We start from the raw sequence: 22,828 nt of genomic DNA on the forward strand, positions 1-22,828 counted from the left end.
GGATTTGGGGCATTTTAAAAAGCCACATTTGGCCAGACCCGGTGGCTCACACCTGTAATCCCAACACTTTGGGAGGTCAAGATGGGTGGATCACTTGAGGTCAGGAGTTCGAGACCAGCCTGGCCAAATTGGTGAAACCCCATCTCTCCTAAAAATACAAAAATTAGCCAGTCATGGTGGCGGGCACCTGCAGTCCCACCTATTCGGGAGGCTGAGGCACGACAATCGTTTGAGCCCGGGAGGCGGAGGTTGCAATGACCTGAGTTCACACCACTGCACTCCAGCTTGGGTGACAGAGTAAGACTCCATCTCAAAAAAAAAAAAAAAAAAAGAAAAAAAAAGAAAAAGCCGTGTTGAATCTGAGTTGAAAATTTCAGCAGATTTTTTTTTAAGACCAACAAAACATGCTTTGTCCAAACAAGCTACAGGTTCTCACTGCTTTGCATTCATAAATTCCCATGACTCTGCTTCTTAATAAAATAGTGTGGTCATGAGTTGTGCTGTTTTGCTGTAAGTGGCAAACAGCCCGGCAATCTTCTCCGTGATGCTTGTGCAACACAATGATGAAACTCAACTGAATCAAAATAAAAATAATAACCGGCCAACATTTCTTGAGTGTGTAAGTACCCAAAGCCGGTTTAAGACCTTTATGTGCGTCACTTCATTTAGTCTACACAGCAACTCTATGAGGTGAGTGTGACTGTCCTTCTCACTTTACAGAGGGGGAAACCGAGGCACAGAGCAACGTAACAGTTTGCAAGTAGTGGTGCCAGGACTCGAAGGAGAGTAGAAGCAACGAGTTCAGGCCACTCTTCCCAGGGGGTTGTCAGTAGACACAGAAGGATCATGTAAGTAATAGCACTGTCGACTTTTGCTCAGTGCTCACCCAGCCTCACTCCAGCATGTGTGTTCCTTACCAGTACTCCCCACTGTCTTTCCAAATGCAACATCAGCAATGCAGTTCCTGCATGGGACTCAGCATCCAACAGCAGAACTGCAAAAGCATCCCACTGCAAAGATGCTTCAGGTAAGGGCTGATGGATTCATCACTTGAACTGCAGGATCTCCACCTCACATATGGGTCACAAGTGAAAGGCACTAGGACCCGGAGAGCCAAGACACAGTGGAAAGCACCGCCCACTAAAAGCAAGCAGTCAAAGGAATTCACATGCAACTTACAAGACAGAGACTGGAGGGCTGTGGACCAGATCCACGGCTTCTCCCCTCCCTTGCACATGGTTCGATGATATTTCTCAGTTCCCTGAACGTTAGCTTGGCTGGGTGATCGAGTTCCAGCCAGTGGAGTGTGAGTCAAAACGATGTGAGCCACTCTCAGGCCTAGTAGCTCTTTCAAAATCCCTCGTGAACAACCTTCCACGGACCTGCTCCTCTGGCTGGCAAACCCGGCAGAGCCACAAACGAAGGGGGCCTGGAACCCTGGACAAGTACTTGAAGAGCCAACCGCTGATATCTCAATACCTGCCCTGGATTCCATAAGTGATATATAAATGTCTGTTTTGTATACAGTTGAAAATCTGGGCTTTATCTGTTAGAGCAGGTAGGTATTTATCTTAATACATTTCCCATCTGATCTAGCAATAGCTGCCTTTTAGGATTCTTCTGTTGTTGGAAAAATCTAGGACTCACACCAGAAAACATCTAAAAAGCCCAGTGATATAACCTGAGCCAGGCATGGAGAACATATTCTACATCTGACAGGTAAGCACAAGTCCACACACCAGAGCACACATGTCACACATAAACCAAAAGCATCCGAAGAGATCTTACCTGCCAACAGAAAGGACCGTGACCTCGCCTTGGCGCCGTGGTCTGCTCTCTCTGGACTTGTTGGTGGGCTTTATAAAGTGCCACCGCTTGTGCCTACACCGATGACACACGTCCCTCTCGACAACACCGCCCACCGTGTGCAGATGATGGCCACAGACGTGCTTTCCCGGGGTCCCCCCTGGTGACAAAGGCCCAGGACTCACGGGTGGGCTCCCTGGTGTGCTGGGGGTCACGGGGCTAAGGTGGGGAGGAAAATAGAAAGTGCAACTGGTTACTTAAAGGAAATACCAGTGAAGGCGATCTCTCTCCCTGTGATGACAGAAGCAGTTTAAGTTGAAAGAAAAAACAAAGCATCTTCCAATTGTACAAATGGACTTTGTGAACGGGCCTCAGACAGCAGGTACTCAGCTCTCATGACCGTGCGATGACAGCTTATCTTAAGCAATAATAATATGATTCATGGCCAGGCGTAACAGCTCATGCCTATAATCCCAGCATTCTGGGAGGCCAAGGTGGGAGGATTGCTTGAGGCCAGCCTGAGCAACATAGAGAGAGCCTGTCTCTGAAATAAAATAAAAAAATTAGCCAGGCATGATGACACATGCCTGTAGTCCCAGCTACTCGGGAGGCTGTGGCGGGAGGATCGCTTGAGCCCAGGAGCTCAAGGTTGCAGTAGCTATGATTGTACCCCTGAACTCCAGCCTCGATGACAGAGTGTGACCCTGTCTTTAGAAGAAAAAAAGAATGTGATTTATCACTTCTAGAATGGAATTTATTAGCTGGGAATAAACCACTGCTTCTAACAGTGATACACTGGCTTTAAAGTATTAGGTTTCTTTCTAAAACACTGATCTTTTTTCTCATGCAATTATCCTAATTTCTCACATACCAGAGTGTCTGCCCATCACTCTACACAAAGAGATTCCCTAAGTATCTATGCCCTGGAAAAGGGAAGAACTCAAATTCCATCAAATTATCAGATAACTTAGAGAAAAGATTTCATCAAATCTCCATTATATCAAAGAAGGAAAGCCTTTAGGCAAAGATATCAAAAGTGATGTCCAAAACAGATGTTGATGGTGTTGATAACAGTCATAATGTAATAGCTAACAGTATTCTAAGCATTTTATATGTATATATTAATGGAATTAATCCTTATAAAATCTTATGATGTAAGTATTATTAATTTCTTCATTTTAACAATGAGGATATTGAGGCAGGGAGAAGTGAAGTAACTGGCCTCACACTTGCAACAAGATCACACTTGCAAATAAGTGCTGGATCTGAGATTCAAACCTAGAACGCTGAATTCCAGAAACCATGCAATTAATCCCCTTGCTATACACGATAGTGCTTCAGAAACAGCAGAGACCACTTTGATAATCTGGAATAAATTTGGCTAGACCATCTGAAATATAAAAAGCAGAAATATATAGGCCAGATACGAGCCGTTTTCAAAAGGCATGTGTGAAGGCTCTGGCCCGGCAGAAAAGGAGGAGTTCGAACCTAGCAGAGCTGAACTGAGCAGGAATCAGCCCTCCGGCACAGGTGGGAGGAGTGGGGATGGCATGACACCCACAGCCTGACACCTGGACCGTGGCAAGAGCCCCAGAGACGCACAGGAGGCTGTGATGGCAGAAACCAGGCTTTTCGTTGATGCAAACTGGCCACCTGCACACTTGAAAAAAAGAAGTAGAGCCTACAGTTGAGGAGACCGCCTCAAACATGACTAACAGACAAAAGTCTTCTGGTGCTCTTTAGGGATGCCTTCCTAATTGTTAAAATAAAAACACACAGCTGTACCTTCCTGGAGTAAAATAATGTCAACTTAGCACCACATATCAGAAAGCTGAATGCAAGAGTTTAACAACATTCACTCAACAAGCATTTCTCAAGTACCAGCTGTGTACAAAACCCACTGATGGGCACTACAGGATGCCCAAAGATGATTGAGACAAAGACACCATGAGCTAAGATGGTCAGAACACCAACTGTCTGTGGCCAGGACTGGAATGTGGGAGCAATCAGAGCTCTTCTGTCTCTATGACTCTACGTCTCTCCTAAACTCAACTCCTTGCATTCCGAGTTACCTTTCCAAAACACACATCCTACGTAGCCAGTTTGACAAACACCTCTTAAACATCTAAGGTGTGCTGAGTGCACAACCCACATAGGAAGTGGAGAAAGATCCAACCCCTTTGCCATGTCACTTGGCCTGGCCACCCTGGACCGAACCCTTCATAGGCTGAGTCCCAGGCTATCATGATGTGGTGACTTTTCTTCTGGCCCTTCTTATTCCTACAGCCAACCCTGACTCTCGTCTCCACCTCCTGCACACCTGGTTCAGATGGCACCTCTTCCATGAACCTTCCTGAACTCCCAATGGCCCCCCAGGGTCCCCTAGAGCCTTCAGTCTCCACCAGTCCTACAGCACTTGCAGGCTCTCCACCACGAGGCCTCACACACACGTCTCCACTCCCCACTGACTGTGTTCCTCCATGGCAAGGGTCTGTGGATGTCCAGCTCCAGAGCAGCACCCAGCACACAGCAGGCATCCAATAAATGCTCCTTGTTGAAGAAATAATACTTATCTGGAAATACAGTTCTCTGTAATTAATTATGAAGGAATATGCTGCTCAACAACCATAACCTAAAACAGTAATACAAAAAACAGAACATAGCAGGTAGCTCCAAACCAGCTTGTTCATTTAATCATCATTGTTCATGGAGGTCTTTCAATGCTTAAGGTATGCTATATTCCTTATAACAACCCTATAAAGCTGGTACTGTGGTGATCTCCATTTTATAGACGATGGAACTTAAACTCAGGGTGGTCAGTTAACTTCCTCAAGAATAGACAGTTAATATTGTGGTGCAGGCAGGACCCAATCACATCTCCCAATTCCAAGGCTATGTTTTTGCCCTTAACCTCTATGCCTTACTTCTTCCCATCACTATTCTCTAACACAACAGTTCTCAACCAGGAGTGATCATCTCCGCTACAGGAAATTGACAATATGTGGAGATATTATGGGTTGTCACACCTTGGGAGGGTGGGGACAGGGGGTGCTCTGGCATCTTGTGAGTGGAGGCCAGGGATGCTGTCAAACATCCTACAATACACGGGACGGTTCTGCACAGCAAAGAACTAGCTGGCCCAAAATAACTATAGTGCCAAAGTTGGGAAACCTGCTCTAGCAGAAGAGCATTTCAGAAGGCGCCATATCTGAGCAAATAACTGAAAAGATGTTGCACTAAGGAGGAGGGGAGGAGCACTCACCTTTCAGGATCATACAGGCTGTTATCCGCTACCATCGCCTTTAAGACATCAGCATTCGCTAAGGAATAAAAATAAAATTAAAGAATTAAAATAGAACGAATAAGATGAGTAATCACATCAGAAAAGCTGTTGAAAACACATCTAATTCCATTCTTTCAATTCACAGATGAGGTCCTGGGGGCCTAGAGAAGGGAGGGTCTCCCCCAACATAACTGCATAACATGGCACCATCTGTCAATAACTTTCACCCAGCAGGAACTTAGTAAGAGTGACAGAGAATCTACGGCAAGGAGAGCAGACCTACTATAAGGCATTGCTTCCTACACATCAATAGCAATATAAAGTAGAAACTACCCCCCCCACCCCAAGCCAACTCCAACAAACTAAAGGACCATTTATATGCCGCTGCTCTATTGCAGTTAACTCATTTTGATAAATATGCTTTGAAAAATATTGATAGTGAAATGTATTTCATAAGTGACCTGTAGTCTAATAACTTGTATGTGTCAAAATAATTAGCTCTAAACTCTGCATCCTCCTGTAGCATCAATTCTATCCCACATCGAATCAGGGATGAGAGAAGGTTAATTTTCCAGATGAGCTTCAGGATCATATAAGCCCTTGACTGGCCAAATATCTTAAAATTTCAAGTATTGATCACAACATATAAGTTATGTAATATATGCTAACTTAAATTAGACTTCCAAAAAAAAATCCAAATTTGTAGGTGGGAGGCTAGGCTCTCAACAAAAGCAAAAAAAAAAAAAAAAAAAAACCTAATCTAAGTTTCTTAGTTTCTTGAGTCCCCCAACCCACACCCACATCCACACGCCATGTGTTTTCTGCCTCCTGTAGAGTGGTCATGCTCTCCAGGATAAAAGACTGAAGTGAATGTTCAAGTTTCCCTTGGCTATTTAATTGGCAAGGCCAAATGTTATTACTGGCTCATAACCTTTTCAATTGATTTCTGAAGCACTGTTCTCATGACTAACCACAACAAGTCTCTAAGAGAGGAAAGAACAAATAAAAATCACTATTTACCATGTAAGCCAACACCAACCTTTAACATTTAACATTCAAATGCCTTTTCTAGAGGAGGAATATTAATTCTAGTTCCAACTGCTCCTCTAAGTGTTAACAGTTAAGGGCTTACAATGCGGGGTTTCTCAACCTGGCTTTTGTTATTGCCCCACCCAAGAGCTTTGTTCAACTATTTTTTCCTAATGACTCTCTCATTAAAGTACAGTATGGCAGATACATTTCATATTTGGTTATGTACTATATATATCTGTGCTTTACATATAAGAGAGTGAGGTATTTGTTTGTTTGTTTGGCCCCGATCCAATTTTTAACTTTTTAGGGGACAAATCGCCCCATTGCAACCCTTGAGAACACACGGGTTTTTGCTTTATTCTTTTGAGAAAGATTAATATGACACTTAATCTTTTGCCAAAAGAAATTCTTTACCCTTCACAACTATCTGTGAGGATGTCCAAATGCATTTCCAAACACAAATTTTGATCTAAATAAGACCTCCTGTCATTACAAAAACATTATGAAAATGGATCCATAGTAATTTCTCCTGCACAATAAAGAAGACAGTTGCCTCTGTAAAACACATTTAAGTATAATCCAGTAATGTCAGTTAATATCCTGTTTGACTAATAAATGAGGATTCAAAAAAAACGTTGTTTCAGATACTAGGTTTGGATATACAATCCCATATACAATTTTGTATTTTATTGTATACAAAATACAGTTGTCCTCAGTATCCATGCAGGAATGTTCCCCAGATCCGTGCAGATATCAAAATCCACAGATGCTCAGGTTCCTGATATAAAACATATCTACTCCACCCCCGTACACTTTAAATCATCTTTAGGTTACTTATAGTACCTAATACAGTGGAAATCCTATGTAAATAGTTGTTATGCTGTTTTATTTGGGAAATAATGACAAGAAACAAGTCTGCACATGTCCAGAAAGATGCAACCATCCATTTTTTTTTCCTAATTTTTTTTTATCCTTGATTGGTTAAATCTATAGGTGCAGATCTCATGGATATGGAGGACTGATTATATAAAGTAATTTGCTGTCCATACTTACTCTGCCAATGTTTATCAAACTTCAAAACTACAAACATAAAAAAGAGGGAAAACACCACCAAAAGGTGTTAAAACAGGGACAGCACTAACAGCACATACAAAGAGTGAGCTTTTTAAAATCAAACGTTTAAATCACTGCCTGAGAAAATCAATCACCTGTAAAATGATGACTACCTAAAAAATGAAACATCAAATTACAAACTAATTCCAGGAAGGTACGCTATATTAAAATCATTATTAAAGCTTGCTTCTTATAGACGTGTTTCTCAGTTATTCATGAATTCCTGTAACTCATCTTTCTCTCCCAGGAATAATTAGTAAACATTCCTTTGGTTTGCTAAGGGAGTCTCTAGGACTCACCCTGTGGCATGTGAGACACACACACGCACACACGCACATGCATGTGTGTACAGGTACATACCCGCGTGTACACACACGCATCCCTGTCTCTGAGCTAACCTCCAGCGAGTCAGCTTCAGTCATCTGTCTCTTGGGAACATTTTTGGTTTCCAGTGACAGGAAGGCTTTCTCATGTAACACCACCATTAGGACTGAAACGCATGCCTTAATGTGGTTGTGAAGTTACCATAAAAGAGCAATGGTCTGAGTTCTGTTGAAGGTGTATCTCCTCCTTGCATATTACTCACAGCTCCACTAAGCCATAGGCGGCTTTCTCCACACTTGCCAGCATTTTATCAACTACGCTTCCCTGCAGAGCCTTTCCCAAAATGGGAGGAGCTAGGCGCAGGGCAAGGAAACTCCCTCAAGAAAAGGGAAGGGCGGTGTTTTCCAGAAAAGACCTCTTTTTCCCCCCGAATCCCTGCTTGATAATATGCATGAAACAGCCAAAATCAGGCAAGAAAAATGTCTGGTTGTCTCTGCCATCACTATTCTCTTCAAAGTTTTCCTCACACCTAAGGCAAATTTCTCAAGCAAAAACTAACATTGCCATCACCAAAATGTAAGGGCCGGCACGTGCCAGTCGCTGCCTGAAAGCTTTACAGATCTTACATGTTGGACGCTTCTGACGCCCTTAACAGTAGGTAGAATTATCACCCCCATTTTACAAGTATACAGACTGAGACCTAAAGATCGTAACTGACTGGCCGGAGTCACACAGCTAGAGAGTGACAGGCTTGGACACAAACCCTGCTCTGACTGACTCCAGGGTGGGTGCGTTTAACCCTGACACCCTCCTTCCTACCCTTCAATGTCCAAGTCCCCACCCAAAGGGACACAGGTTGAATAATGGTTCACGGCATGTTTGCATAAACAGAGGAAGTTTCAGAACCCACTCCGTACTCACAGTCATTTATAAAGAAATCTTTTCTGCCAAAATATAAATGGAGCCTGAAGGCAAAAACTTCACAAAGGCATCTCTTGCCTAGGGATCAGAAGTACTAATCAGAAGCACTTGAGGAATATCTGTAGGACTCCCTGCAATTTTTACTAAGCAGCCAGTGTAAGGGCCTAGCAGAGAAACTCAGCTACAGACTCCCAGACACTTTCCAAACATCCATACAATGCAAGAAAACTCCAGCGACTACCCAGACATGATTCAGTTCGGCTCTATTTAGAAAGATGAATTAAAAGCTAGCACGGCGGTACATCCAACCCTCTGGATTAGGAAAATAGTCAGTGTGCAGGTGTGGCATAATATGCAATAGATTTGGTCATTGTCCTGGGTTCCTGTCACAGAGTTCCTAAAGGCCTTGGAATTTCCTGAGAGGAGAGTCTTTTGTTATTCATAATGGGCATCTTTTGATCACACCTGAGTTTATACTAATGTGGTGACTCGGGGTGGGGCCCCTAGACAGCCTCAGGGTGGGGCCAGTCATCATTAAGACCAAGCGATTAGAGGGTTGGAACTTTCAGCCCTACCCAGGGACCTCAGGAAAGTCAGAGCAGGGGAGGATGGGGCAGGGTTCTGGGACTGGAAGTTAAACTAGACAAAAAAAATTTTTTTTTTGAGATGGAGTTTCGCTCTGCCACCCAGGCTGGAGTGCAGTGGCACATCTTGGCTCATTGCAAGCTCTGCCTCCCGGGTTCACACCATTCTCCTGCCTCAGCCTCCTGAGTAGCTGGGACTACAGATGCCCGTCACCACGCCCGGCCAATTTTTTGTATTTTCAGTAGAGACGAGGTTTCACCATGTTAGCCAGGATGGTGTCGATCTCCTGACCTTGTGATCCGCCCACCTCGGCCTCCCAAAATGCTAGGATTACAGGCGTGAGCCACCGCACCTGGCCAACAAAAAAACTCTTGAACGACAAGATCTGATAGCTTCCAGGTGGCTGAAAGGTGCTGGGTAGGTGGCGCACCCAGAGAGGACAGGGAAGCTTTGCATCCCACCCCCAATATTATGCATCTCTTCTATTTTGTTGTTGGTGAGTTGCATCCTCTGTAACAAGCCAGTACATGTAATAAAGTGTTTCCCTGAGTTCTGTAACCCATTCCAGGAAAATATCGAACTGGAGGAGGGGATTGTAGATCCCTCATCCCAGCCATTTACAGATTATAGGTCAGAAGTACCAGAACCCCGGCTTCCAACCGGCATCCCAAGTAGGGGAAGTCTTTTGGGATCTGACGCTAACTCTAGGTAGACAAGAGTCAGAACTGTATTAAATTGCAGGCTTCAGAGATTTAGAGAACTGCAAAGTATGGAAAAAACCCACATATCTGTGTCAGAAGTGTTGTGTGAGGATGGAGACAAACAAAGTGTGTTTGCCCAGCAGGTCAGCTGATAATCCATCCTTCAAGAGATATTTATCTAAACTAAAATTGATTTCCATCATTAAAGACATAATGTGTTTAAACCATAAACAAGAACGTTACCATGAGTACAGGTCAAGTATCACCCCATTTGCCAAACTTAAAATGCGAAGCAGAAACCATTCATATATCACGATTGCAAATGTTTACAGATGCATGAAATCTAGGAAAAGAAAACCTAAACACATGTGGGAAAAGGGTAACAGACAGATTGTGCTTAATTTTATTCCTTTCTTAATGTAAAGGAAAAGTTATGGTATGCTTATCACTTTTAAAACTAGAAAGTGAAATTAATATTAATTCCAATTTATCAAAGACAGAAAACGTCAACAGGGAAGTCCAAACCGGTACTAAGTTCAAAGTTATGTTAATCATTGAGAAAAAAATACTTTAAAAATGCATTTGGTCCACAAAATAGAGGATTTCAGTCTCAAAGCCAAACTCAAACATGCTAGGTTATAAACTGGTAAGAGATCAAGGCTGCATCTTATCACCAGGCTGTGGTTTTGGTACAGGCTGGAAGCTGAAGAGGCCACAGCTGGAGAGGGGCGTGCAGCAACATTAGCTATTACTTGGGAGTCCAGGAAGGGAACCAAGGGCTGCACAAAGGATTGGAGTCACCAGCTGTCCTCACAAGCCCCTGGAGAAACCGCAGGTACACAGATGAAGGCGTGGACAGGAGAAGAGGGGACCTGGGGTTGAGAATAAGATAGAAAGCAAAGAACTGGGGAGCAGAGGAGAGAGGAGAAGAATGGCACCTCAGGTATTGACTGCTCAGTGGTGCCTACTGGTACGAAGCACAGTAAAAACACAAAGGCTACTTTCCAAAAGGCAAACAACATCATTTAAAAAGAAAGACAAAACAGCCCTATTTGCACATTAGTGTGGGAAGTGAGGACATTATATAATATGCCTCCTCCAAGGACCCCAAACACGTTCTCTGCTGTAATTAAGAGAAGTGCCTACTGCCGGCACCATCCTGCCATACCTGCTTATGTGACTTTGAACAAGTGTCTTATCCTCTGGGTCTCTGTTTCCCAATCTACAAAATAGGGTGATTAAAGGGCCTATGTCATCTGGCACTTTTATTTTTATTTATCTATTTATTTATTTATTTATTTATTTATTTATTTATTTATTTTGGAGACAGAGTTTCACTCTGTCGCCCAGGCTGGAGTGTGGTGACTGTGCCATCTTGGCTCACTGCAGCCTCTGCCTCCTGGGTTCAAGTGATTCTCCTGCCTCAGTCTCCCAAGTAGCTGGGACTACAGATATGCACCACCATGCCCAGCTAATTTTTACACTTTTAGTAGAGATGGGGTTTCACCATGTTGGCCAGGCTGGTCTCGAACTCCTGACCTCAAGCGATCCTCCCACCTCAGCCTCCCAAAGTGCTGGGATTACAGGCATGAGCCACTTATGCCCAGCCGGTACTTTTAAGAATTTATTGAGTTAATGCTTAAGATTTCTACAAACTAACCCAGCTATATACTGTCTCTCTTTGAAAGGAGTTAAGTTTTCCATCCCTCTTTCATGCCACCTGGACAGAGGTACTACAGTAACTGGTTAAAATAACAGACTATGGAATCAGAACACCTCAATTCCAATCCCAGCTCCACCACTTTCCAGTAGTGCAACACTGGAAACTTAGTTAAGTACGGTGGGCTTCAGTTTGTAACATGGGAAGAAAATGTCGAGATCCTGGAGTCCCTGGAAAGCCCACAGAACAGGCCCAGCATACAGCAAACCCTCAGGAGTACTATGACGTCGATACATGAGAACTTCAGCCCTTGGCAAGGTTCTCACAGTTTACTTATTTCGACTGATTCAACTGTCAGTAACCCATTTCATGCATCATCACAAATTTGGCAACTGCTCCAGCTTTCAGAAGCCCAGGTCCCAAAGGCCTGCAAGCTCTCCACAGCCAAGAAAGGCAGTTTGGAATGTGAAAGGCACAGGGGCAGTGAGGGGGTCATCCACGCCTTACGCTGCACACTTCCAGAATGGGTACATTTTCCTATGCCAAGGACATATTCATGCATTGCTTGGGCAAATTAAAAAGCACTTTTTTTCATGTAAAAGAAACATCCATGATTGAGTACTCAACAACAGTATCACCAACTATTATGCCCTGAAGGAAGGTCTCTGGAAGACAGAGATCAAAATCCAAGTATTCTGGTCTGTTTTGTTATTTTAAACATCATCCAAATAAGTTTGGTTGTCTGATTTTATAGACTGTAGAAATTGACAACTGCACGTTAGAAGAGAGGAGGGACAATACTGTGTGGTTGAAAAGAATGCTGAATTTGAAACCAGACAGACAGAGCTGGGCTGCTCACTAACCATGTAAGTTTAACTACTTGGAACCTTCTTTCTTCATCTGTAAAATGGGTGTAATTGAACCAACTTTATAAGCATGTTTTGAGGATTAAATGAGATTACGTATATAAAGCACTCAGATCTATGCCAAAAGCATAAAGCACATTCTGAAAACAGCGATGAAAATTATGCTCAACCATATGAAACTGCTGTTTCTCTAAGTCAAAAACAGTTGAAGAGAGTCAAACTGACAGACAGGCTGGGCAGGCAGATGCTCTTGTGGAGTAGTGAGGATCTGGGAGTGTGGGGCAGGGCCTGAGGGCAGAGGAGCAGGTATTTACTGATGAGTGTGGTGTATTTCAACGTTTAGAAAAATGGCTCAGCTCTATCATCAGTGCACAGTCCATGAGTCCATGCTGACTAAAGCAAAGACAAAGCCCAGGGGAAACATTTGCTTTTCAATTGTCATGAGAATTCAAAGTGTGAGAATCCACAGCTATGGAGCAAGTGGGCAAGGAATCCCACACGCCTTAAATATCACTGAGGGCATGGTGTGCTATGGAGGGAATAACCAGTGCTCAGAACAATGACCCCAGAGTTTCTTCACTCAAGATTAAATTAATCTTCCATTTAAGATGACAATGTAGAATACATTTCAGGGTGAAAAAATCCTCAATTTCATAAAAGTTCAACTTTGTAACAAAGTGTTAGCGGGAGAAAGGATGACATAGAACAGACAAACAGAAGCACAGCAGCAGCTGCCAGTGGCCGGGGGAGGAGGGAGTGGCTACCTAACGGGTCCAGAGCTTCCGTTTGGGATGATATAAAGTTGTGGAACTAGACAGTGGAGATGCATGTTCAACACTGTGAATGTACTTAATCCCACTGAAGTGTGTACTTTAAAATGGTAACAGAACAAAATTTTATGTTATGTGTATTTTACCACAATTTTTTAAAGCACACACCAAAAAAACAGACAATATTTGAGTGCTTTCTATACTAAGCCCTCTATGTATACTATGTACCAAAAATGCTGTGAAGTAAATATTATTATTTTTGTTTCTTTTCTTAGAGTCTCATTCTGTTACTCAGGCTGGAGTGCAGTGGTGTGATCACAGCTCACTGCAGCTTTGAAATCCTGAGCTCAAGTGATCCTCCCATCTCAGCCTCCCAAGTAGCTGGGAACACAGGCATGTGCCACCATGCCTCACTAATTTTGTTTTACCTTTTTTTTTTTTGAGATGGAGTTTTGCTCTGTCACCCAGGCTGGAGTGCAATGGCATGATCTCGACTCACTGCAACCTTTGCCTCCCAGGTTCAAGTGATTCTCCTGCCTCAGCCTCCAAGTAGCTGGGATTACAGGCACCCGCCACCAAGCCTGGCTAGTTTTTTGTATTTTTAGTAGAGACGGGGTTTCACCATGTTGCCCAGGCTGGTCTCGAACTCCTGACCTCAGATGAGCCACCCACCTCGGCCTCCCAAAGTGCTGGGATTACAAGGTATGAGCTACCACACCTGGTCTTTTTAACTTTTTTTTGAAGACATGGGGTCTCCTATGTTGCCCAGGCTGGTCTTGAACTCCTGGCCTCAAGTAATCCTCCCACCTCAGCCTTCCAAAGTGCTGGGATTACAGATGTGAGCCACCGTGCCAGGCTGAGGTAAGTATTATTATCCTCATTTTACAGGAAGAAACTGTACCTCATGAAACAAGGCAATGTAGTTTCCCCAAATTGCACACAACCAGTAAGCAGCGAGGCCAGGATTTGAACACCAGCTGACAGAGCTCCAGGGCTGGGTCTCTGCAACGCTTAGACCAACTCATGCTTAGAAAACTCACTCATGTGAAACTTGCGTAGCTCAATAATGCTGGCAGCTGAGGTGTTAGAAAGCTTAGGTGAAGTCAATAAGAGAGTCTACGTAAATCTTGACTCTTGGAAGCAGGTTTTTAATAAAGGATAGGAATACTGAATTGTTTTGGAACACTAAAAGGTCCACACCTTCATTTTTCATGATGTAGTGGACGATTTGCCCAACAGTGTCACTGTTTTCATTCATACTGTCGTTCAATTCTGAAAGAGAAAAGAGGAGGGGAGAACAGGTTACAACTGGTCACCAGCATCAAGTCAATCAGTCTTAGAACCCAAGACCTCACTGAACAGTTTCCAGGAGCCTCAGGAGATCACCCAAGGTGCTACGATTCTAGGCTTTCTCCCTCCAGCCCCAAACTTCCTCATGCATAACAAGCATAAAGAGAAAGTATCAGAGCTGTCCGTCTATCTTTTCTGAAGTTCAAATGCTCACTCACTTTCCAGACAATAATTTGAAAATGCATTTGTACCAGTCCTCATTATTATTTCTCTCTCATCATTTCCTTAAAGCCTTAGGAGAAATGGGAAGAAGAAAGCTCATTTAAAAAGAAAAAATTCTCCTTGGATTTTATTTTAATTGTAGACTTACTATATCAATTTACAATATTAATTTCCTTTTAAAATTGGATCATAATTCATCCATGTTCATCAGACTGTCCTATCCTCTGAAATACACTTTCAAATTACCTACATTCAGGGCTTGGTTATTTGTCCACAAACTCAGTTTACTTTGGGGACTCTGTACCAGGAGTGTACATGATGGTCTTTGGGAAAAAAAGCAAACCACTCCGAAACCAATCTGCAAAATCTGTTTCAATAAGACAAGGAGAACAAGGGAGGGTTGAAATACTCCATCCTAGTTCACAGAGAATACATCAAGGTGTGCAATGTCCTACTCATTTACAAGGAAAATGTCTTCTCCATCCAAAGGTCAGCTTTCCCCCACGTGAACATGCATGTTTAGTTAGACAGCTCAGAAGCTGGCTGCTAAGCCAACCTACAGAGCATCTGGGAAGGAGGAGAGGGGGAGGCTCCACTTGCTGTTGACAAACACTTGGCTTCGGTTTGCTCACAGGCTCATACATGACTCATCATGCAATCCTATTCCTTCTCAGCCTCAAAGGTCAGTGGGGGTGGGAAAAACCAACAGTCCAGCAAGCTGGCAAGGAACGAGGAACCTCCCCCCAGCCAGTCCTGCTTTGCCCGAAGGGCAACCTACTTCAATGTCACCTTTCTCCATAAACTGCCCTTAGTGGGGCCGAAAGGAATAGGGGGAGTCACCTACTACCTCTCAAGGCCCAAGTCAGGAAACATCCCTAAAGATGATGGGAAAGAAACATCAGCGGAGAAAACAGGATTTCGTCTCCCAGGTTTTTCTAAACACTACCTTATGGCTCCACGTTAGGAGAAAAAGATGAGACAGCCTGAAGTTAGTGCTAAGGCACCAGTTCTTGCCATACCTTTTTCTGCACTGTACACATGATCGTTTACTTAATGAACACGAATTCCAATCACAAATATTTAAGATAGAACTCCCCCAGCAAAAGCAACATCACAAACATGGTGAGACCTATTTTAATTTTTCCTTCACTCTTATTCAAATCTGATTCCATAATAATAGTAAGGATTAATATTTAATGAGTGGTCATATATTCCAAACACCAAATGCATCTTTCCTCTAAATTTCACAGAAACCCCAAAGGGTGAGGACTGTTTTCCTCATTGAAATTAAATTAAAATGTCAAATGAATAAGATTAAATTAATTAAAAATACATTTAAGTAAAATTATACAGAGCAGACTCAGAGTACACAATAACTTGTCTAAGGCCACTGGGCAAGAATGGGTGCCCTGTCTGGCAGGTCAGGTATTCAGTAAAGAAAGCAAGTTTTCAAACTAGGTATAATTACTGCGCATCTGCACTTATGCTACACTGCACCACCTGCCACTAAAATGGATCATTCTGCCTCAGAGAGATGGAAAGCATATATCACTGATTTCATATTTTAAAACTGTCTCCTCACCCCCAATAAAAAGAACCCTGGTTATTTACCTATCTTTTCAACCTTTTCTTCTTCGATATCTTGCTCTGCTTCTGTTGTACAACGATAGCCTTTCTTCTTAAGCAGGTGGCAAATGAGGACGCCGAAGAGACCCATGATAAAGAACACAGGGACAAGCGCATATGCAATATATTCTGGGTGTCCATTCCCAGTATCGTTGCTGGGCGACGGGGTCGTCTCTGTTCTGGAGTGCAATGTGCGGCTGCTCCCATTGTCTACAGAAAGAAACATGCATGCTGCATTAGGTATCTGTCCAGGGCAAGAAAAACCTAATGACTATCAGGTAAAGTTCAGAGTAAATCAGGGTCTGCTCCCAAAACCACAGGCCATGGAGACTGGTGGGTCTGGCTGCGGAGGCACAAGATAGCCCAGGTCTGGGCTCAAACACTCTGAGTTTAACTCTGTTACTCATGAACCGGGTCCCACACTGGGTCATTTTTTAAAAAACCCTTTGAAGACAGCTGCTTCTTCATTGTGGAATGAGTATACAGGGTTGTAGTGAAGGGTCCAGCACAGAACAAACACAAAAACATTACATGTAACATTACAAACATTACATAAACATTACATTACATTATAGCACGGTTCTTAGTGATTAAGAGAACGGCCTCAGGACACTCAAGTTAATGCCTAGCTCCACCATTTAGCAGCTCTGTGACAATGGACAAGAACTTAATTAACCTCTTGATGCTTTGGTTTCTTATGAAATGGGCATACTAATACTACTTACCCACACTTCTAGGATTGTTATGAAGATGAAATAAATTATTACATGTAAACTAGCAATCAACATAGCAAATAGTCACCCACATGCCAGGCACCGTTCTAGGCACTTGTGATGCAAGCACATCACACTGAGCAAAACAGGCAGAGATCGTTGTCCTCATGCAGCTTACATTCTAGGAGGACTGAGTAAACTAGCAGATCTAGAGTATGAAGAGAGGGAAAAGTCAGGGATAGCATCAAGATCTTGGCCCGGGGCGCAAACATAAAAATGGAAGTGAGTGCACTTGTTTATCTGTTCACTAATCCCCATAAACATTGAACGCATGCCAGTTATGTGACAAGCACCACACTAGGTGGGAACTGGACAGAGTGATGAACAACGTAACGCAGCCCCTGCCATCTTGAGGCTTGTAGGATGGCATCAGAAATAGCCATTAAACAAGTATGCATGGGCCGATCGTGACAGATTGTGAGAAATGCTGTGGAAGGAACACACGGGGTACTAGAAGAGAAAAGAACAGTGAGGATCTATTTTATGACTTCAAGAATAGGGAAGCTGTGAAGTGGGTATCTTTTGGAGAAAAGGGGAAGTTGTTGCCTTTAGACATGTCAAAGTATCATATGAAAATATATATGAGAGGCAGTTTGATATCTTAGCCTGCAGGGGTGCCACATGGACTCCAGAAAGCAGTGAGCCTGGAGCACACAATTATACCATGTGGCCAATTGAGACAGCAGGAAGAACACACTGGGCTGGGCACAGTGGCTCACACCTGTAATCACAGCACCTTGGGAGGCTGAGAGGGGGGCAAATCACTTGAGATCAGGAGTTTGAGACCAGCCTGAGCAACATGGTGAAACCCCATCTCCACTAAAAATGCAAAAATTAGCTGGGCATTGTGGTACACAACTGTAGTTCCAGCTACTTGGAAGGCTGAGGTGAGAGGATCGCTTGAGCCTGGGAGGCAGAGGTTGCAGTGAGCCGAGATTGCACCACTGCACTTCAGCCTGGGTGACAGAGCAAGGCGTCTCAAAAAAAAAAAAAAAAAATTAAATTAAATTAAATTAAAAATTATTAAAAAGTTAGCCTTATATATGTTCCCGTCACACAGTAAGCACTATAAATGTGTTAGCTACCACTATTAGTATTTAGGCTGGGCACAGTGGCTCATGCCTGTAATCCCAACATTTTGGGAGGCCAAGGCAGGCAGATCACTTGACGCCGGAGTTCAGGAAGAATACACTGTGTAGCAAAAGAATCAGCAGAGCACCATGCCATGGAAAAATGAGGACAGAAGTACAAAATGAAGGTGGGGGAGTCAGGTAGATGAGAACCAAAGAAAACTGCCGGGTTTGACTGAAACGAAGCTTCAGTATTTAGAATATCCTGACTGTGAAGGGATAAAATGAGCTTTTCTTCATCAAGGGAGGTTCACACACATTGCTCAAGAAACCCAGAAATTGGAAAGCTAGAGACCTTTAAATATAAGCTTTCTCAAGAGAATTTTGGTGAGAAAAGAATCCATATTGTAAGTGAGAGCGGCAGGAGGCGGCCAAATGCCCAGGCAGACAGGGGCGGGTCCCTAGTGAAACCCCACCTCCATGCTGAAGACAGTTTAAAGCCTGAAAGCCAAGTTACAATTAAATCCTCGGACCAGATGGAGGACTTGTCTTTCCGTTTGGTGCACTTTCCTCACAAACCAATCAGCACGCACCCCCCGTTCTGAGTCCATAAAAGGCCCCAGACCCAGCCACACGGGAGGAACTTCAAGTAGGGGAACCATTCCCTAGAACCCCACATTGCCTCTCTGCTGAAAGCCGTTTTCATTCCTCAACAAAATTCTTCTCTGCCCTCCTCACCCTTCAATGTGTCGTGTATCCTCATTCTTCTTGGGTGCACTACAAGAGCTTGGGAACTGCTGAAAGCGGGTACAAGCTATACCAAAGGCGAGAGCTGAAACACTCCAGCGTAGCCAAGCGAGGCCTGGGCAGGGCTTTGCCAGCCGGGAGGTCCCCAGTTTACAAAGTGACCCCAGTTACAAACTCCTGCATCATAATGGGAACAAATACCTGGTATGAAATGAGCACAGTTCATCACAGCAGCAAACAATATCAAACAGAAGTTGATTTGCAAACCAGAGGCCACAGAACAAAGGCTACCTCTCTTTCACATGGAAATATCCATTATCTTTGAACATGAAAGGAAATAATTGGTTTCTCAGGTTTGTAAGAGGTTGCATTCATTACTTTATCAGACAACCTCCAGAATTTGAAATAGCCTGTGTTTTCTGATTTCTCCCTGAAGAATCAATATAATAAATAAATCACTAAATATATGCAATATACCATCTAAGTTAGAGTTTAACCTCATGGCTTATTTTCAATAAAAACCAGAAACATTTATTTAACTCCTTTTATGGTCCTAAAACAATGAGTTTTCTTTATTAATTCCTTTATATAACACATATTCCATGCAACAAGAATAGGTGAAGTAAGCAGCACGCTGAGATCAAGGAGCGTTCCTCAGAATCACCGTCTGTTTCAATATGGGGGTGATAATAAATGCTTTTTGGGGAGACAATGGGAAACCGATGAAAGCAGAGGGGCTCAGAATTGGAGTCAAACACCTCCCTCTGACTCAGGTGATTGAGAAGGTGTCTTTAAGGGAGGAGACCACCCCTCATATTGTCTTATGCCCAGTTTCTGCCTCCAAAGAAAGAAGTAAAAACTAAAAGGCAGAAATGAAATCCACAGGCAGACAGCCCGACGCCGCACCCTGGGCCTGGTAGTTAAAGATCGACCCCTGACCTAATCGGTTCTGTTATCTATAGATTACAGACATTGTACAGAAATGCACTGTGAAAATTCCTATCTTGTTTTGTTCTGATCTAATTACCGGTGCATGCAGCCCCCCATCACGTACCCCCTGCTTGCTCAATCAGTCACGACCCTCTCACACGCACCCCCTTAGAGTTGTGAGCCCTTAAAAGGGACAGGAGTTGAAAAGGGGCAGGAATTGCTCACTCGGGGAGCTCGGCTCTTGAGACAGAAGTCTTGCCGAGGCCCCTGGCCGAATAAACCCCTTCCTTCTTTATTTCGGTGTCTGAGGAGTTTTGTCTGCGACTCGTCCTGTTACATCTTCATGGTGAATTTGACATGCGGCAAACCCTTACAAACACTACGTATCTACAGAGCTCTGTGACTTACAAACGTGTCATTCACTTAATTTCATAATTATCGTGCCATGAAAAAACTGAAGATATGAATCTAAATTAGCGAAGCATACAAATTATAGGGAGATGCAATATAGCACTTGTTCAGCCTCTGAGCCAAAGCTAAGCCATCATATCCCCTGCAACCTGCACATACATGGCCGGTTCCTGCCTTAACTAATGACATTCCACCACAAAAGAAGTGAAAATGGCCTGTTCCTGCCTTAACTGATGAAATTCCTTTTCCTGGCTCATCCTGGCTCAAAAGCTCCCCCACTGAGCACCTTGCGACCCCTACCCCTGCCTGCCAAAGAACAACCCCCTTTGACTAATTTTCCTTTACCTACCAAATCCTACAAAACAGCCCCACCTCTATCTCCCTTCGCGGACTCTCTTTTCAGACTCAGCCCACCTGCACCCAGGTGATTAAAAAGCTTTATTGCTCACACAAAGCCTGTTTGGTGGTCTCTTCATACGGAGCGCATGAGAGTACTCAGATTAAAAACTCAGACCTGGCAGAAATAACAGACAAGTTATCTGGCCACATACTAGACATGTCATCTTAGGCGAGCAATTTTAACTGTTCTGTACTCTGTTTCCTCTCATAAAAAGGATCAAAATCAATGTGACTAATCTGTGATAATTTTAAAGGATGGCCCTGTGAAATAAAAATCTAATCTCGGACCCCAGTTTACTATGCCAAAAGGAAAAAATTAAGCTGAAAGCTGAGTCATTCAAGAAACTGCCTTTCCTTTTGTTCTTAGGCAGATAGCTACCGATAAAAGGTTAAGCATCTGCACAGGTAGCTAGCTACTCCATGCTCACCTTATCTTAGGTAAAGTGTTGACTGACTGACATAATTGACTATCACCCTGCTCGCTCCTTTTCCCTTGCAACAGGTAGATTCAGTAATGTGGCCATCTGCTCCCTCTTTCCTCTTTAAGTATTGAAACCCTCAAAATCTTCTTTGGAAAATGCCATGAACCACAGATTGTTCCTGTGGATTTGAGATCCTTTTCTCTGGGCATGTCCTTAACCTTTGCAAAATAAACTTCTAAATTGATTGAGACCTGTCTCAGATACTTTTTGGTTTCCAGCTTCAAAATTATTTGATACTGCTTCTCCTGAGAGGTGAGGTCTGTATCTCCTTCCCTTACATTTATACTCTTCTCTCCCTGACCCACAGAATGTGCTGGGAGTGATGCATTATCACTTTGCAGCCTCAGGCAACAAGAAACTGACAACGTCCACTTTCTGTTTCTTGGGGCACTTGCTCCTGGAACCCAGTCACCATGCTGTGAGGAAGCCTAAGCTTCCCTGCGGAGAGAAAATAGCAAGCATCAACTTATCAGCCAGTAATAGCCATAATAAAAGTAGATCCTATAGTCCCAACTGATGCTGCATGGGGCAAAGATGAGCTGTCTCTGATGAACCCTGCCCAAATTGTATAACAGATCCTTAAACACAAGAAATGATTGCTGTTTTCAGCCGCTAAGCTTTGGGGTTGTTTGTTATACAGCAGAAGTAACTGGAAGCCTGCTGCATGGTGTCATTGTGAAGATTAAACAATATTAATAGGTAAAGCATTCAGAAGAGTGTCTACAAAAAAGTGGGCACTGCATTTTAGTCATAATCATAAAAGACCTGCATTATTTAGTAAGATAGCTGCTAGCCACACGTAGCTATTTAAATGTAAATTTAAGCCAAATGAATTTAAATAAAGTTAAAAATTCAGTTCCTCAGTTGCATGAGCCACACTTCAAGTGCCCAGTGGCCATGTGTGGCTAACTGCTACCATACTGGACAGGCCAGATAAAGAACATTTCCACCATCCCAGAAAGTTTTTTTGGACAGCGCTGTTGAGCATTATAAAGAATAGCTAACAAGAAAGATGCAGGGTGGAGAATATATTGTGATCTACCTTAACAATCCAATGAAAAATAGCTTTTAAATGACAAAGTGACTATTCATACATAATGTCTAAAACATTTATAAACTTCAGTAGGTGTCAGGCCTCTGAGCCAAAGCTAAGCCATCATATCCCCTGTGACCTGCGCGTACACATCCAGATGGCCGGTTCCTGCCGTAACTGATGACATTACCTTGTGAAATTCCTTTTCCTGGCTCATCCTGGCTCAAAAGCTCCCCCACTGAGCACCTTGTGACCTCCTACTCCTGCCCGCCAGAGAACAACCCCCTTTGACTGTAATTTTCCTTTACCTACCAAATCCTATAAAACAGCCCCACCCTTATCTCCCTTCACTGACTCTCTTTTCAGACTCAGCCAGCCTGCACCCAGGTGAAATAAACAGCCTTGTTGCTCACACAAAGCCTGTTTGGTGGTCTCTTCACATGGACACACATGACAGTAGGTTTAATTTTCCTTCAATTTACACTAATAATTTGCTGAGAAACACTGTATCCCTCCTTCTTCTTCACCCCTAGCTGAATCATGTCTAAATCACGAACAATTATTTAGTCCAAATAGCAAAGGTTGTTGCATTATTTATAAAGGTCAAAAAACAGCAACACCTGCATATTTGCAATGAGAAAATAAGAACATATCTAAGTCACTGTGTTTCATTTGATGAAATAACATGCACTATTTAAAGATCTACGAAATTTTTTGTGAAGATATGGGAAAACACTATGACCCAATGTTGAATTTCAAAAGCTGGACTCAAAATCTTACATGC

General features: G+C 43.2%; 1 protein-coding gene across 3 annotated transcripts in view; it reads right to left on the reverse strand.

The window, feature by feature from the left end:
* Window positions 1–22,828, reverse strand: part of RELL1 (RELT like 1) — a 92,654-nt gene that overhangs the window by 40,252 nt on the left and 29,574 nt on the right. For all 3 annotated transcript variants that reach the window (XM_025386210.1, XM_025386208.1, XM_025386209.1), the window contains exons 2-5: window positions 16,185–16,409; window positions 14,262–14,333; window positions 5,069–5,126; window positions 1,789–2,025 (exon numbers count right to left, since the gene is read on the reverse strand). In XM_025386210.1, the coding sequence (XP_025241995.1) occupies window positions 1,789–2,025; window positions 5,069–5,126; window positions 14,262–14,333; window positions 16,185–16,409 (592 nt within the window). The remainder of the gene's footprint in view (window positions 1–1,788; window positions 2,026–5,068; window positions 5,127–14,261; window positions 14,334–16,184; window positions 16,410–22,828) is intronic.

The sequence above is a fragment of the Theropithecus gelada genome, chromosome 5, assembly GCF_003255815.1.
Source record: "Theropithecus gelada isolate Dixy chromosome 5, Tgel_1.0, whole genome shotgun sequence".
NCBI lineage: Eukaryota > Metazoa > Chordata > Mammalia > Primates > Cercopithecidae > Theropithecus > Theropithecus gelada.